This window comes from Ambystoma mexicanum, chromosome 7q (assembly GCF_040938575.1).
Source record: "Ambystoma mexicanum isolate Mex_15411 chromosome 7q, UKY_AmexF1_1, whole genome shotgun sequence".
NCBI lineage: Eukaryota > Metazoa > Chordata > Amphibia > Caudata > Ambystomatidae > Ambystoma > Ambystoma mexicanum.
In genome coordinates, this window is record NC_090941.1 from 1,092,767,805 (window position 1) to 1,092,783,088 (window position 15,284).

The 15,284-nt window shown below is 47.1% G+C and overlaps 1 protein-coding gene across 1 annotated transcript in view; it reads left to right on the forward strand.

The window, feature by feature from the left end:
* LOC138528198 (transient receptor potential cation channel subfamily M member 2-like) overlaps positions 1-15,284 on the forward strand; it is a 602,757-nt gene that overhangs the window by 355,481 nt on the left and 231,992 nt on the right. The window contains exon 10 of the mRNA XM_069639650.1: positions 5,817-5,938. Within this exon, the coding sequence (XP_069495751.1) occupies positions 5,817-5,938 (122 nt within the window). The remainder of the gene's footprint in view (positions 1-5,816; positions 5,939-15,284) is intronic.

Here is a 15,284-nt window from a genome sequence, read left to right on the forward strand (position 1 = left end):
TCGCCAGAAAAAGCTTTCGTATTTCTCCTATATGGAGTTTGGAGCCAGTGGCATTGCGTCCATGCCGTATAACAAGGCAGGAACCACCTTTGACTTGAAGAATCTCAGGATGGGGATAATTGAAAAGCGACCGTGCTTCCTGTCCACAGCTTTGCTTGCACTGTGAGGTTCTTTAGTTTTGACCAGATTGTTTCTTGCATGGTCTTTTCATCCCTATCATTACTGATTGTAATTCCGAGATATTTAAAAGCATGAACTGTTTCCAGTTTCTTGCCATCACAGTGCCAAGAGGGTTTTTGTTTCTTCTTTGCAGGCCTGCCCAGGAAGAGCACTTTGGTTTTCTCATTATGTATCCGTAAGTTGTTTTCTGACATGTATGACACCAAATTGTCCAATTGGCGTTGAAGGCCAATGGGCGTCAAATCCATCAGGATGATGTCATCGGCGTACAATAAGCGATCGATCTTCTCTCCTCCCAACGAAGGTGGAAAGTGCCTGACCGTTTGACTTGATTCCCCATTAATCTGCAATGTAGGAGTTGTATAGGGAGCCAAGGGGCAACCTTGTTTAACTCCTCGGGCTGTCCCGATCTCCTCAGACAAGCGTCCATCCGCACTAAGGCGAACACGTATGGAGGTCCCTTGATGTAGAGCCTTTATGGGGTCTAGGATTGAATCCGGACATCCTTTTGATTCCAATTTCGCCCAGAGGCGCTGTCTATCGACCTGGTCAAAGGCTTGGACCCGGTCAATAAAGACAACGTAGATCGGGAGGCCATCTTGTAGAACTTTAGCCTTCAGGGGGCTCATGAGCAAGATGTTGGTAGTTGTTCCTGAGTTTCTGATGAAACCATTCTGGAAGGGGTCCATGGAATTGGTAGAACGAGTCCACCTTTGGAAAGCGTCCAATACAAAGGACGAAAAAACTTTCCCCATGACTTCCAAAAGGGCAATCGCCCTGTACTGTTTTGGATCGTCAGTTGCGCCTCTCTTGAAGATTGGGACAATATTTGCTTTTTTCCAGGTAGGTGGAATTTCCTTAGTCTGATTACAGTTATTATTGATATCATAATCAGTTGCCAGAGATGATGAGAATAAAAACATTAAGTCGTAGTTGCCAAAGTAGCACCTTCCAACAGTGCCATAAGCAAATGTATTTTTATTGTTCATAATTATCGTCAAAAGTAAGGAAATAATACTATTTGCTAACAAGATCCTTTACCACAAACCATAGAATATAAATAATTTCACCAAAATAACAATGTACCTATTGATGCTAACAGCAAATGGGTGGTATTTCTTTGGATGTATACTAATTGACCTTTTCACGATTGACCTCTGGAGAATTGACCTATTTTAAAAGGTCAATTAGGACATATATGTGGGGGGAAACCCCCCCAAGCCCCCACCCAATCCAAACGCCTGCACAACCCCAGAACCAATCCCCTTATATTATTTATAATCCAAAACCTACCCAATACATATATAAATGACTAAAATAATATAAAGGTGAATTGTGCAGAAGGTCAATTAGGACCACTATAATTAGGTCAATTAGGACAAAAGGTCAATTGTAAAAGGACAATTTAGGTAATACCATTTCTTTTTCTGCGCACCGGTGACAGCACACTGGAATATTTCCAGGCCAAGTTTTTTCTATATCAATTGAGCATAGCAGCTGCTCGAGAGAAGCAGCAGGTCTACCTTTTTGATAAGCCCTAGGGACACTGGATTCACAAGGCCATGTTCTACTTTTTAGCCTTCTGGAGCTCGGGAGGGTTCATTGTTATAATAGTGACCCTTAACCAAAGTATTGCAAACAAAGGGGGGGGTCTGGGAATCTCTCTACCAGCACGAACACAGCCCAATGACCTGTTCTTGGGTGAATAACCCCTGGGAGAGACTCTACCAAGTCTTTAGCTCACTGTCCTTTTCACAGAGAAGAAATTTCCCCGCATATCAGCTTTTGTCCTGCCCAGGGGCAGTCCAGCGCCGAAATGCTAGGCAATTCTCCTCTGAACAAGAGTACCATCAGTAACCCCATACACGTGTTTCAGCCTTGTTGGGCATCATCAGTGAGGTGAAACTGTTTCCTCTCTAAGAACAGTGAGCAAGGGGTCCACGTCTGGATTGCCCTGTTAACTTAGGGTGAAATGCAAAGTTAATGTATGCAAACAAAGGGGGGTCTGGGAATCTCTCTACCAGCACGAACACAGCCCAATGACCTGTTCTTGGGTGAATAACCCCTGGGAGAGACTCTACCAAGTCTTTAGCTCACCGTCCTTTTCACAGAGAAGAAATTTCCCCGCATGTCCTGCCCAGGGGAAATTTCTTCTCTGTGAAAAGGACAGTGAGCTAAAGACTTGGTACAGTCTCTCCCAGGGGTTATTCACCCAAAAACAGGTCATTGGGCTGTGTTCGTGCTGGTAGAGAGATTCCCAGACCCCCCCTTGTTTGCATACATTAACTTTGGGTTTCACCCTAAGTTAACAGGGCAATCCAGACGTGGACCCCTTGCTCACTGTTCCTAGCGAGGCAACAGTTTCACCTCACTGATGATGCCCAACAAGGCTGAAACACGTGTATGGGGTTACTGATGGTACTCTTGTTCAGAGGAGAATTGCCTAGCATTTCGGCGCTGGACTGCCCCTGGGCAGGACAAAGGCTGATATGCGGGGAAATTTCTTCTCTGTGAAAAGGACAGTGAGCTAAAGACTTGGTAGAGTCTCTCCCAGGGGTTATTCACCCAAGAACAGGTCATTGGGCTGTGTTTGTGCTGGTAGAGAGATTCCCAGACCCCCCCTTTGTTTGCATACATTAACTTTGGGTTTCACCCTAAGTTAACAGGGCAATCCAGACGTGGACCCCTTGCTCACTGTTCCTAGAGAGGCAACAGTTTCACCTCACTGATGATGCCCAACAAGGCTGAAACACGTGTATGGGGTTACTGATGGTACTCTTGTTCAGAGGAGAATTGCCTAGCATTTCGGCGCTGGACTGCCCCTGGGCAGGACAAAGGCTGATATGCGGGGAAATTTCTTCTCTGTGAAAAGGACAGTGAGCTAAAGACTTGGTAGAGTCTCTCCCAGGGGTTATTCACCCAAGAACAGGTCATTGGGCTGTGTTCGTGCTGGTAGAGAGATTCCCAGACCCCCCTTGGTTTGCATACATTAACTTTGGGTTTCACCCTAAGTTAACAGGGCAATCCAGACGTGGACCCCCTGCTCACTGTTCCTAGAGAGGCAACAGTTTCACCTCGCTGATGATGCCCAACAAGGCTGAAACACGTGTATGGGGTTACTGATGGTACTCTTGTTCAGAGGAGAATTGCCTAGCATTTCGGCGCTGGACTGCCCCTGGGCAGGACAAAGGCTGATATGCGGGGAAATTTCTTCTCTGTGAAAAGGACAGTGAGCTAAAGACTTGGTAGAGTCTCTCCCAGGGGTTATTCACCCAAGAACAGGTCGTTGGGCTGTGTTTGTGCTGGTAGAGAGATTCCCAGACCCCCCTTTGTTTGCATACATTAACTTTGGGTTTCACCCTAAGTTAACAGGGCAATCCAGACGTGGACCCCTTGCTCACTGTTCCTAGAGAGGCAACAGTTTCACCTCACTGATGATGCCCAACAAGGCTGAAACACGTGTATGGGGTTACTGATGGTATTCTTGTTCAGAGGAGAATTGCCTAGCATTTCGGCGCTGGACTGCCCCTGGGCAGGACAAAGGCTGATATGCGGGGAAATTTCTTCTCTGTGAAAAGGACAGTGAGCTAAAGACTTGGTAGAGTCTCTCCCAGGGGTTATTCACCCAAGAACAGGTCATTGGGCTGTGTTCGTGCTGGTAGAGAGATTCCCAGACCCCCCTTTGTTTGCATACATTAACTTTGGGTTTCACCCTAAGTTAACAGGGCAATCCAGACGTGGGCCCCTTGCTCACTGTTCCTAGAGAGGCAACAGTTTCACCTCACTGATGATGCCCAACAAGGCTGAAACACGTGTATGGGGTTACTGATGGTACTCTTGTTCAGAGGAGAATTGCCTAGCATTTCGGCGCTGGACTGCCCCTGGGCAGGACAAAGGCTGATATGCGGGGAAATTTCTTCTCTGTGAAAAGGACAGTGAGCTAAAGACTTGGTAGAGTCTCTCCCAGGGGTTATTCACCCAAGAACAGGTCATTGGGCTGTGTTCGTGCTGGTAGAGAGATTCCCAGACCCCCTTTGTTTGCATACATTAACTTTGGGTTTCACCCTAAGTTAACAGGGCAATCCAGACGTGGACCCCTTGCTCACTGTTCCTAGAGAGGCAACAGTTTCACCTCACTGATGATGCCCAACAAGGCTGAAACACGTGTATGGGGTTACTGATGGTACTCTTGTTCAGAGGAGAATTGCCTAGCATTTCGGCGCTGGACTGCCCCTGGGCAGGACAAAGGCTGATATGCGGGGAAATGTCTTCTCTGTGAAAAGGACAGTGAGCTAAAGACTTGGTAGAGTCTCTCCCAGGGGTTATTCACCCAAGAACAGGTCATTGGGCTGTGTTCGTGCTGGTAGAGAGATTCCCAGACCCCCCCTTTGTTTGCATACATTAACTTTGGGTTTCACCCTAAGTTAACAGGGCAATCCAGACGTGGACCCCTTGCTCACTGTTCCTAGAGAGGCAACAGTTTCACCTCACTGATGATGCCCAACAAGGCTGAAACACGTATATGGGGTTACTGATGGTACTCTTGTTCAGAGGAGAATTGCCTAGCATTTCGGCGCTGGACTGCCCCTGGGCAGGACAAAGGCTGATATGCGGGGAAATTTCTTCTCTGTGAAAAGGACAGTGAGCTAAAGACTTGGTAGAGTCTCTCCCAGGGGTTATTCACCCAAGAACAGGTCATTGGGCTGTGTTCGTGCTGGTAGAGAGATTCCCAGACCCCCCCTTTGTTTGCATACATTAACTTTGGGTTTCACCCTAAGTTAACAGGGCAATCCAGACGTGGACCCCTTGCTCACTGTTCCTAGAGAGGCAACAGTTTCACCTCACTGATGATGCCCAACAAGGCTGAAACACGTGTATGGGGTTACTGGTGGTACTCTTGTTCAGAGGAGAATTGCCCCTGGGCAGGACAAAGGCTGATATGCGGGGAAATTTCTTCTCTGTGAAAAGGACAGTGAGCTAAAGACTTGGTAGAGTCTCTCCCAGGGGTTATTCACCCAAGAACAGGTCATTGGGCTGTGTTCGTGCTGGTAGAGAGATTCCCAGACCCCCCTTTGTTTGCATACATTAACTTTGGGTTTCACCCTAAGTTAACAGGGCAATTCAGACGTGGACCCCTTGCTCACTGTTCCTAGAGAGGCAACAGTTCCACCTCACTGATGATGCCCAACAAGGCTGAAACACGTGTATGGGGTTACTGATGGTACTCTTGTTCAGAGGAGAATTGCCTAGCATTTCGGCGCTGGATTGCCCCTGGGCAGGACAAAGGCTGATATGCGGGGAAATGTCTTCTCTGTGAAAAGGACAGTGAGCTAAAGACTTGGTAGAGTCTCTCCCAGGGGTTATTCACCCAAGAACAGGTCATTGGGCTGTGTTCGTGCTGGTAGAGAGATTCCCAGACCCTCCTTTGTTTGCTTAACCAAAGTATTGCCCGAGGGGTGGGTCATTATCCTGTAATAACGCGCCCTCACTTCTTCTATAAGGCTTAATTTACGGCAGTTTCCCAAATACTTAACAAATCAGTGTCTTTTTAATAACATGTCAACTAATAACACCCCTGAAGCAGTGCTACTACTTAAGCTGTATTTTTTTTCTTTTTTTCTTTTTCGACTCTTTAGCTTCCGCCCGCCTTGATCACCATGGCCATGAGAACTGGGACTACCAACTGAAGCTGGCTGTGTCATGGAACAGGGTGGATATCGCAAAGAGCGACATCTTCACCGATGATAAGCAATGGAAGGTAAGTGATGCCAGCGGACTATGACCACGGAATTAGTTTCTCGCTGTGCCAATGGTTATCTGGCTCTTTAATGCACATTGACTGTCTTTGATATGCCGCTTGAATTGGCATTTTCTCTCTTTGTTTGGTTAACATATTAAGAATGGATCGGTGCTGACAAACCTTTTATTTACATTTTGTGTTTACATTCCCTTTTTTTGTGTGAAGGTGGTTGTTGTTTGTTATTCCCAGCTTCCTTCTGAAATGTATGTATTTATTTATTTATTTTGCGCACTAAACCCCTAGGCATCAAGGCGCTGGTTACAAAGGTTGCATAGATTGGTTACAAAGATGCAGAGTCTGTGGTTGGTTGTCAGCGTCCAGTCTTTTACAGTGGACCCTGCGCAAAGAGCAGAGTCATGAGTTTCCTGAATGTCCAATAGGATTGTTCTGAAACACTTGTGTATAAGCGTGTTATAAATGCCATATCATATCATATCGGCTCTTAGCGTGGGGGCAGCGTATTCCAGCATTTGCAGGCAATGACTGGGAAACTTGAGCCACCTGATCTCTTTAGATTGCATCTTGGGGTATTCAGCCTGTGGGTAAAAGTGGAGCAGGTGGGTCTGGCGGACTGCATTTTGTTAAACTTGTGTTACAGGTAGGCAGGGGCAGCGTTTGTGAGGGATTTATGGGTAATGGCTAATGTTTTAAAAATGATGCACACTCTGTCTGGGTGCCACTGAGCCTGTTTTCTGGCAGCGGATATATGCTCACGCTTAGAGACATTAAGTGCAGCTCTGATGGCATTGTTCTCTACTACTTGTTGATATTTCGGCTGGATGCACCTTCAAAGAGAGTTACAGTAGTCAATCCTTGTAGTCAATCCTTGAGCCAATATGCACCCGGGTGATAAGTTGACAGCTATCGGGGGAGAGAAACGGTCTGCTGTCGTTGAGTAGTTTTGTGGAGCAGGCTGCAGAAGAGGCAATGGCATTGACCTGCTCCTTCAAAGTTTCAAAGTTTATTGTATACATATGTTATGTTATGTTAAAGGTACTTGTATAGCGCACCGTCACCAATGGAATTGGTCCCCAGGCGCTCTGGCGGATCTGTAAACAGGAAGGGCGGGTAGGGTTAGTCGGGAGGAGGGGAGCAGGAGAGTGGGAGACGTGATGTGCTGTTGGCAGCTTCAGCTCGGTATACACCGAGTACTGGGCATTGGTGCTAGTATCGGATCTGGCAAGTCCTCAAGTGCTGTGGGTGAAGTTTATGTCTTTTTGATGCGGTGTGGTAAAGTGCGTGCGGATTGCTCTGAGAGAGATGGTTGTGTAGCTTTGTGTGGGTTTAATTATGCAGAAGATTGAGGGTTGGGTTAGTGGGGTCTGTATCCTTATTAAGGTACTTATGGTTCCGTTAGAGTTGTATGCCTGTGGGTTGGGTTGTTGCTTGTTCCTCGTGGGTCGACTCGCTTTGGTGGTTATGTGCAGATCCAGCTGTGTCATATTGAGTAATGTTTGGATTGGTAGGTGCGTCTGAACCCGATCTTCAGGTGTGGGACTGGGTGAGTAGTATCTATTCTCAGGTTATCTAGTGTGACCCTGGTCGGTTGAGGCTTTGAATGGTTCGGAGCCGTGTTGATGTGGTCCTGGTGCATCCGTCTTGGTGAGCCTGTGTGTTTAGTCATTCGTTTCCTTCTGTCCTGACTGTTTTTTTAGTTTCCATAGGGTGAACATCCTTGGGGCTATTGTTTAGTTGTAGTTTAGTGAGATGGGGTGTTGTGCTTCCTGCTGTGTATTGGTGGATGGTGTGTAGTGATGAAACATTCTGTTTCTCACCCGCTGGATTGGGGTTTGTGGTACAGTGCTTCCTTTCCCTCTCTATATTTTGTCCTTAGGGCTGTTGGGGATGGTTGTAATTAAGGTCATGGTCCTCTTGATGATTCATCCTAGTGTTTCTGTCTTTGTCTTGCTATATGTACTGTTTTTGGTCGTGTTGCGGCTGTCTCCCGTTTGGTCGTTTAGTATGTCGTGGGATATTTACCTTAGCTTATCCCCATTGATTGGTCGGTGTGTATCAGGGTCTCTCTGCGTTCATTGATGATTTAGTTGTGCGTGTGCCCCATTGGCCGGTCTTTCTAGTTATAACGTGAAGAGCCAGGTTTTGAGTAATTTCCTGAATAATAGGTGGTTTTTTGTGTTATGTATGTACTTTGGAAGGTCGTTCCAGGTTTTCGGGGCTTGGTGAGAGAAGGAGGATCCTCAGAGTTTTCTTTTGTTGTAGGACATTGGTTCCAGGCGGATGTCCATGCTTGATCTAAGCGTTCTTCTTGGTTGATGTAGGCGCAGTTTGTCTCTTAGGAACTCAGCGCCTTTGTTGTGTACTGCTCTGTGCGTAATGCACATTGTTTTGAATTTTATTCGTTGTTTTATTGGTAGCCAATGTAGTGTTTTCAGCACTGGTGCAGTGTTTTCTCTTTGGGGTAGTTTCAGAAGTAGTCTGGCTGCCGCGTTTTGAATGCGTTGTAGTTTTTTTAAGAGTCATTCAGGCATGCCTAGGTATAGGCTATTGGCGTAGTCTACTTTGGACATGACGAGGGCGAGGATGGTGGTTGTTTTGTTGGTGAACGATAGGAACGGTAAGATCCTCTTTGCCGCTCGCAGGAGGAAGAAGCATTTCTTGAGGAGAGAGTTTACTTGTGGCTCTAGCGAGAGATTATTGTCCATCAGAATCCCCAGGTTTTTTACAATTGGCGAGGGTGCTGGGCATATAGCAAAACAAATGCTTTGTATCACACAGATTAACATTTACATCACAACTGTTAAAATCAACATAAATCGACAATCAAATCTCGCAGCACTGTGCAAATCAATATGCAATAAAATCAATCAATACATCTTAAAATCAATACGATCCTTTTGTTAAAAGCAACCATGAAGTATATCAGGTTGATATCATTGCCACTTAGGAATAGCTGCCATAACATATCTATTTCGACAGGCACAAAGACTTTCTTGTATGACTTCATATGCTTATAGCCCAATGCATATAGGCTATCGCATACAATCATTAAGTGGTGTAAGGACTCAGTGACTTTGTTACCGCACAGGCGACACATTCAACGGTCGTGTGGTATGCGCATTTCAGCTGCTTTTGTTTCCAATGCTTCTGACATTTTAAATTTCAACAGCAGGTATAGCCTAACAACTTGTGGACTAGGGTATGCATTGATATATGCCGGAGTGGAGCATCTAGGGATTCGTTCTTGGATATAATTACTGCTATGTGATGTTGTGGCTAAGTTGGTTAACTGTTGTTCATAACTGACCTCTTTAAATGTTCTTTTTAGCATGAGTTTCATGGTGTATATACTGAATTGTTTGATTAAGCATGCCAACCCACTTAACGTGGAGCATTTTTAAATTGGCCATGATGCCAAAAAGAGCATTGCATCCAGTCTCGGAAACGCTGCTATATATGGTGTCCTAATTGTATCTATTTCAAGTCTGTTTAGCTTCACAACTTATCACACAGTGGTGGGTAAATGCGTGTATAATACCAATTAAGTCAAATTCCAAGTAAATATACTCAACGCTTACATTCGTTGGGAATCGGAACAATTTGCGTAACAGACGTGCTTCAAAACACTCCACCCGTTTGATTAGATTGTGGCCCCATATAATGATGGCATATAGAAGTATCAATCTTATTTTTGCCAAATATATGGTAAAAACCGCTGAGAATGAGTAACCACTGTTGCGACCAATAAATATACTCAAGGTATTAGTTGCTGTTGAACACCGCTCCTGAAGTGAAATCCAGCGAGCGGCCCACATTAATTTATCATCTACAATGATGCCCAAATATTTATAGGTCGTCATTTGTTCCATTATTTTACCACTCAACCTCCACACATATTTTTTAGGTTGACGCTTTTTTGTGAAAGCCATCACTTTGCATTTATCAATATTGATCGACAGTCCGTTGTCAGCACAATATTTACCAAGGGCATCCAGCATTTGCTGGCGACCAGCAGACGTTTACTCCAGTAAAATGAGATCATCGGCGTAGGCTAACCATCCGATGATTACACCGGTGATCTTCACTGGATTAGCTGTGTATAGCTGAAATGCGGTCTGCATGTCCGCCAGGTATAGATTGAATAGTAGTGCGGCCACCATGCAACCTTGCTTTACACCACTAGTTGTCGTTATAGAGGCTGACAATTTACCCATTTCATTTAGACAGATCCGCACCGTAGTATTGGTATGCAGCAACATGAGCATCCGAAGGAGACCCAAAGGGATACCCCATGCATGCAACTTCTTCCATAAACGGTTTCTGTTCACCGTATCGAACGCTGCAGAGAAGTCGATATACACACGAGATTACGTTTCACTCAGTAACAATCCGTGCACAGTGCTAGACCCCTCGCGGAATCCAATTTGATTGGTAATATCTTTTTGTCTCTAATCCACACATTCAATTCCTGCAGAAGGACACGAGCAACTATCTTGGATGATGTATCAAGCATTTCTAACATGCAGAAGTTGTTAGGACAATCCCACGCACCTTTTTTATGGACAGTTAGTATATGGCTAGATTGCCAAGTTTTTGGGATGGTACCTATCTTACCTATTTACCCATTTGAACGAATAGTAGGTGCAGTAGCCCAAAGCTCTGGTTGCTTTTTTATTAATAAGTTACACACAACATCAGGCCCTGCGGCACGTGATTTTTAAAAATTTGTGATGCTCCTTCAGAGAGATGTACGTCCAAGATCTTAACATAGCTCGATACTGGGATTGTTAACCTATCGATGGTGAATGTGTAGTTTATTGCAGACGGTTTGGGAGCCAACATGGAGGAACTCAGTCTTGTCGTCATTCAGGCAAAGCAGGTGAGAGGTCATCCATGCCTGTTTTCAATAAATACAAATACTAATATTTGGTATACTAAGCGCAGCATGTTGGAGTCAGAGGCATATTTGCCGGAGAGTAGGACACGGACCTGCGTGTCATACGCATAGTTGGTATAAGAAATGCCTCGCTCATTGAGCAGATCTAATAGCGTTTTTGTGAAGATGTTATACAAGGCTGAAGGGACGCAGGATCCTTGTGGTACACTACTGGTAACAGGTGAGGTGGAGGGGGAGGTTGCTGGTGTGTCCAAAAAGACTTTAATGGATCTGTGGGCCAGGAAGTAGGCTATTCAGTGAATGTCTTCCGGTGAGAAGTTAAATGCTATGGCAAGGTGCTAGCACAATAGTTGGTGGTCCACCAAATGGAAGGTGGCAGATAGGGTAATCAGGAGCAGGATCGCTGACTTAGCATCCTTAATGTCATCTAACTGTTTTTATAAGTCGAGTAGTGCCAATTCAGTTCGATGCCCAGGTCTGAAGCCAGATTGGCTAAAGCCTAAGATGTTGTTAGTTTTGAGGTAGCTTTGTATATGGATGTAAACTTCTCTATCGAGGATCTTCAATAAAAATGGGACAGTATAATATGGCGATAGTTGGTGGGTATTTCTGGGTCATGGGTGGATTTCTTCAGTAAAATGAACACCCGGGCTTCCTTCAGGCTGGCTGGCACTTGACAGGACGAGAAGGAGACATTAATGATGGCGGTGATGAAAGGTGCTAGGGCATCAGTGCAGTCTTTGATGACCATGGCTGGGCGGGTGTCACCAAGGCATCGGGAGGGTTTTGGGCTTTTCATGAGTAGAGGGAACTCAGCCACAACGGCTTGATGAAAGTGGAAGGTTTGGTCGGTCTGCCGGAGGGATGTTGGTGAGTGGGGGCAGAGGGTGGGCACACTGAGTCATTTTTTTGGTGAAGATCTTTTTTTTCCGAGAGTCTCGAGTTGATGAGAGCCACATATATGCTGGAGCACCAGGCTACATCCTTGGTGCAGGTTGATGGGGTGACAGTGGGTAATTCTAGATTGCACAGAATAGAGAAAAGCTCTTGTGACCTTGATTTGGCGTTTGAGATTCTGGAATTGTATGTGGCTCTTTTAGCCTGTAGTAAAGCTATTTTGTATTCTTTTGCCAAGGAGGCAGAGAGTGCTTTTTTGCTGTCTGTTGGACTTTTCCTCCAAGTGATTTCTGGCTCATGTTTATTTTGTCGGAGGGTGCAGATGACAATAGTGAACCACTTGTTCCGATGCTTGGTGGGTTTAGGTTTGAGCATGGTCAGAGGAGTGATAGAGTCAATAGTAGAACTCTACTAGGATGGCAACATCAGGTGGCTGATTGAATAGTGGCTGCAACTCTTACAGCAAGAGTAAGATGCTGTTTTTGATGATGTTGCAGGTGTTTCCATGCTATTTGGTAGGCAGCGGTGTGGTAGGCATTGGGTTGGAGGTGTCAGTGAGAATGGAGAATGTAATGATATGGTGGTCCGTCCAGTGGCAAGGCAGAATGGAGGTGATTGAGGCTTGGTTGTTGAGGTCTGTGAGCCAATCCAGGATGCAGGCTTTAGAGTAAGTGGGGGTCAGGATATGTTGTGTGAAGCCATTCGAGGCCATGGATGCAGCTAGCGATGAGGCATTGTTATCGCCACGGTCATTGTATCCCAAGTTTGTTTCCCAGGAGCAGGACTTTGGATGAGGGTTTGGTCTTGGTGAACAAAGTATGCATGATATCTTCTTTGAAGGATACTGTTGGCCCAGGGGTATGATAGACCAGGTGGATGGTAATCGTGAATGTGTGATTTAGTTTCAAAGTGGCTTAAAGCAGTTCTCCATTGGGTGAGGCGGAAATTGACGATATTGGTGTCATGTTATCTTTCTTTCTCTTGGACACGTAATTTCACGATGATCTTTTGATACCACTGATTCATGGTTCTTTGTGTTTTCTATTTTTGGTTCTTGAATTTCAATTTCAATCTAAATCTACAATCTAAATTTGGTTATACATTTTGTCACATCTCACATGCAAACACCTGGATCTACTTCTGGTATTTTGAATGCTGTGACAAGGCCAGTAACTGGGCCTTGTCAAGAGGGGACGGGAACCCTTCTCAGGTGGGAGACCTACTAAGGAGCCATCCAGTGCCAGTCCTACCCCTGAAGTGGATGGTGGAAGGAGACGGGGTATCCTAACAACCAATCACTGGTCTCTGGTTCATACTGCCCCTATCCAATGACTGCCCTCTACCTAAGCCCCTCCTCTGGCAGTCATCTTCAGATTTTTACCGCACGTTAGAGTGGTAGGAGTTCTCGTGATTAGCTCTCGGGCTTTTTACTGCGTTTTGCGCTTTTTCTTAGAGTTTACTCTATTTTTCCGGTCAATCGTGCCTCAAGCTCCATCGATCCATCATCCGACTAACGGGGACCCGTTTTTCGGAAATGTCTACACCCCTCAAGGGCGATTTATCGTCGAGTTCCCTTCTTGGAGGATTGCGGAAGATTATTTGAGGCCTACTCCGCGTGGACATGGCTGAAGATAAAGGAGACTCAACGCCTCTGTTCAGGAACTGCCCTGGATGTGGACTACGGAAACGTTTCCTGGACGATGGGCACTCCCTGTGCCTTTACTGCCTACATTCCGATCAAACGCAAGTGGAGGAGGCCTGTGCGTCTTGCAAGGATATGGTGCCTCGCAGCATGAAGGACCATCGCAAGCGGCTCTCCGAGTGGATCCAGACGAAGATCCCGGCGGCGGGTGAGTCCCGGCAGGAAGCCTTACCCAGCAAGAGGAAATCTGAGCGGTTTTCTAAGACCTTTGGGGGTGCTTCGGCGACGGGGGCCCAACACAAGGCAAAGTACAGCGAGCCCGCGGGCACTGGGAGCGCCGTTGGGCAGGCTCCTCGTGGCCAGTTCGGGAACGACATCTCTGGCACCCTCGACCATGAGGACCACTCCTGGTCAGCGAAGAAGAGGAAGTCGGACTATCTGGGTAAACTTCTGGAGATCTGGAGTCCCAGTTTCAACAGGTGAAATTTTCTCTTGAAGGAGTGGTGGCGTCCCTAGCGAAGGCCGTGGATTCGCAGGAGGCGGCCCATAAGACGAGAGTTTCTCTGCCTGCTCAGAGAGAATCAGCCTTTCTACCCATTGAGAAGACAATGGTGAAGACGATGCCGATCATTTCCCCTAGACAATCCCCGCTGGTCGAGCAGAAGGGGGGGAGGGCAGTAGTCCTGCAGGGCTCGGACATCTCTGAGGAGGAAATTTCTGGTCTGAAGGCCGTACTGGATAAGAAGTTTGTCGAGGCCAGCTCCTATGGGAAGGATCCCAGCAAGGCGGATGTGGAGAGCAGCAAGGAAACTGTCAAGGAGCAGCAGGGCGGTGAGGAGCCGGAGGACAGCAGGCCACTGCCATCGCTCCCGTTTTAGCCACCACAGCAACCGCCGCCAGCGGACATGTCAGTGGACATCCTACAGGCACTGCACACCTTGTGCTCAGAGATCCGAGATCCGGACAAGGATGCCTCTGTCGCTGGCAGGAGATCCCGCGGCACCTGGACCGTCGGGGGAACCCTCGTCAAGAGAAGGAGAGTTCACCCTCCTCCTCCTTTCCATACTTTGCCGTCATCCCCTCCTCCGAGGGACGATACGGAACCAGTTACGGCGACGACGGGCACGGGTACGGACAACGGCGACGGGGTGGACCTCCCATCACCAGTGCCCACCAGTGCCCAGGGCCTCACCGCCCAACGAGATTGCCTCTTTCCATGCAATGATTTCTAGGGCCTTGGAAATGTTCCAGCTGGCCCCCGGGGAGGAGAAGGAAGACTTCCTCTACCAGCGCCAGGAGGCTAAGAGGAAGACCGTGCTTTCAATCCCTCTTTTGGATGACATTTGAGGCGAGGGACTGCCCCTTATGACGAACCAGTCTTTTTGGCCCTGTACGAGAAGAAGTACAGAGTGCCGGACTCTGCACCCAAGTGTCTCAGATCCCAGCTGTGACTCAGTGGTCTCGGCGGTGGCGAAGAAGTCTTCTGGATCTTCGGCGTCGACGTCCTCTGGACGGCAAGGGAAAGAAGCTGGATGCCATGGGGCGACTTCCTTCCTGACGACAAGAGAGCGGAAGCATTGGAGATCCTGCAGGAAGGCGAGGTGGCATCAGACCATGCCATCACTGTGGCCACGGGCATCACCGACACAGGATTGGCCATTAAGGCGGATACCGAGATGGCTCGGGCTTTGTGCATGCTCTAGCAGTGACGACCGTCCTTTCGGACCTCCGAAGGAAAGTCCCAGGGAATACTCCAAAGGTTTTGATGGTGGCTCTTCATCCTATCATCAACCGCCCCGCTCTGCAGTGCAGGAAGCCTACAGGGGCCGCAGCAAGTCCGGAGGAGGTCGCCGTTGCCAAGGTTTCCAAAGTGGCGCCCACACGGCGAAGCAGGATTGAACTGGCCATTA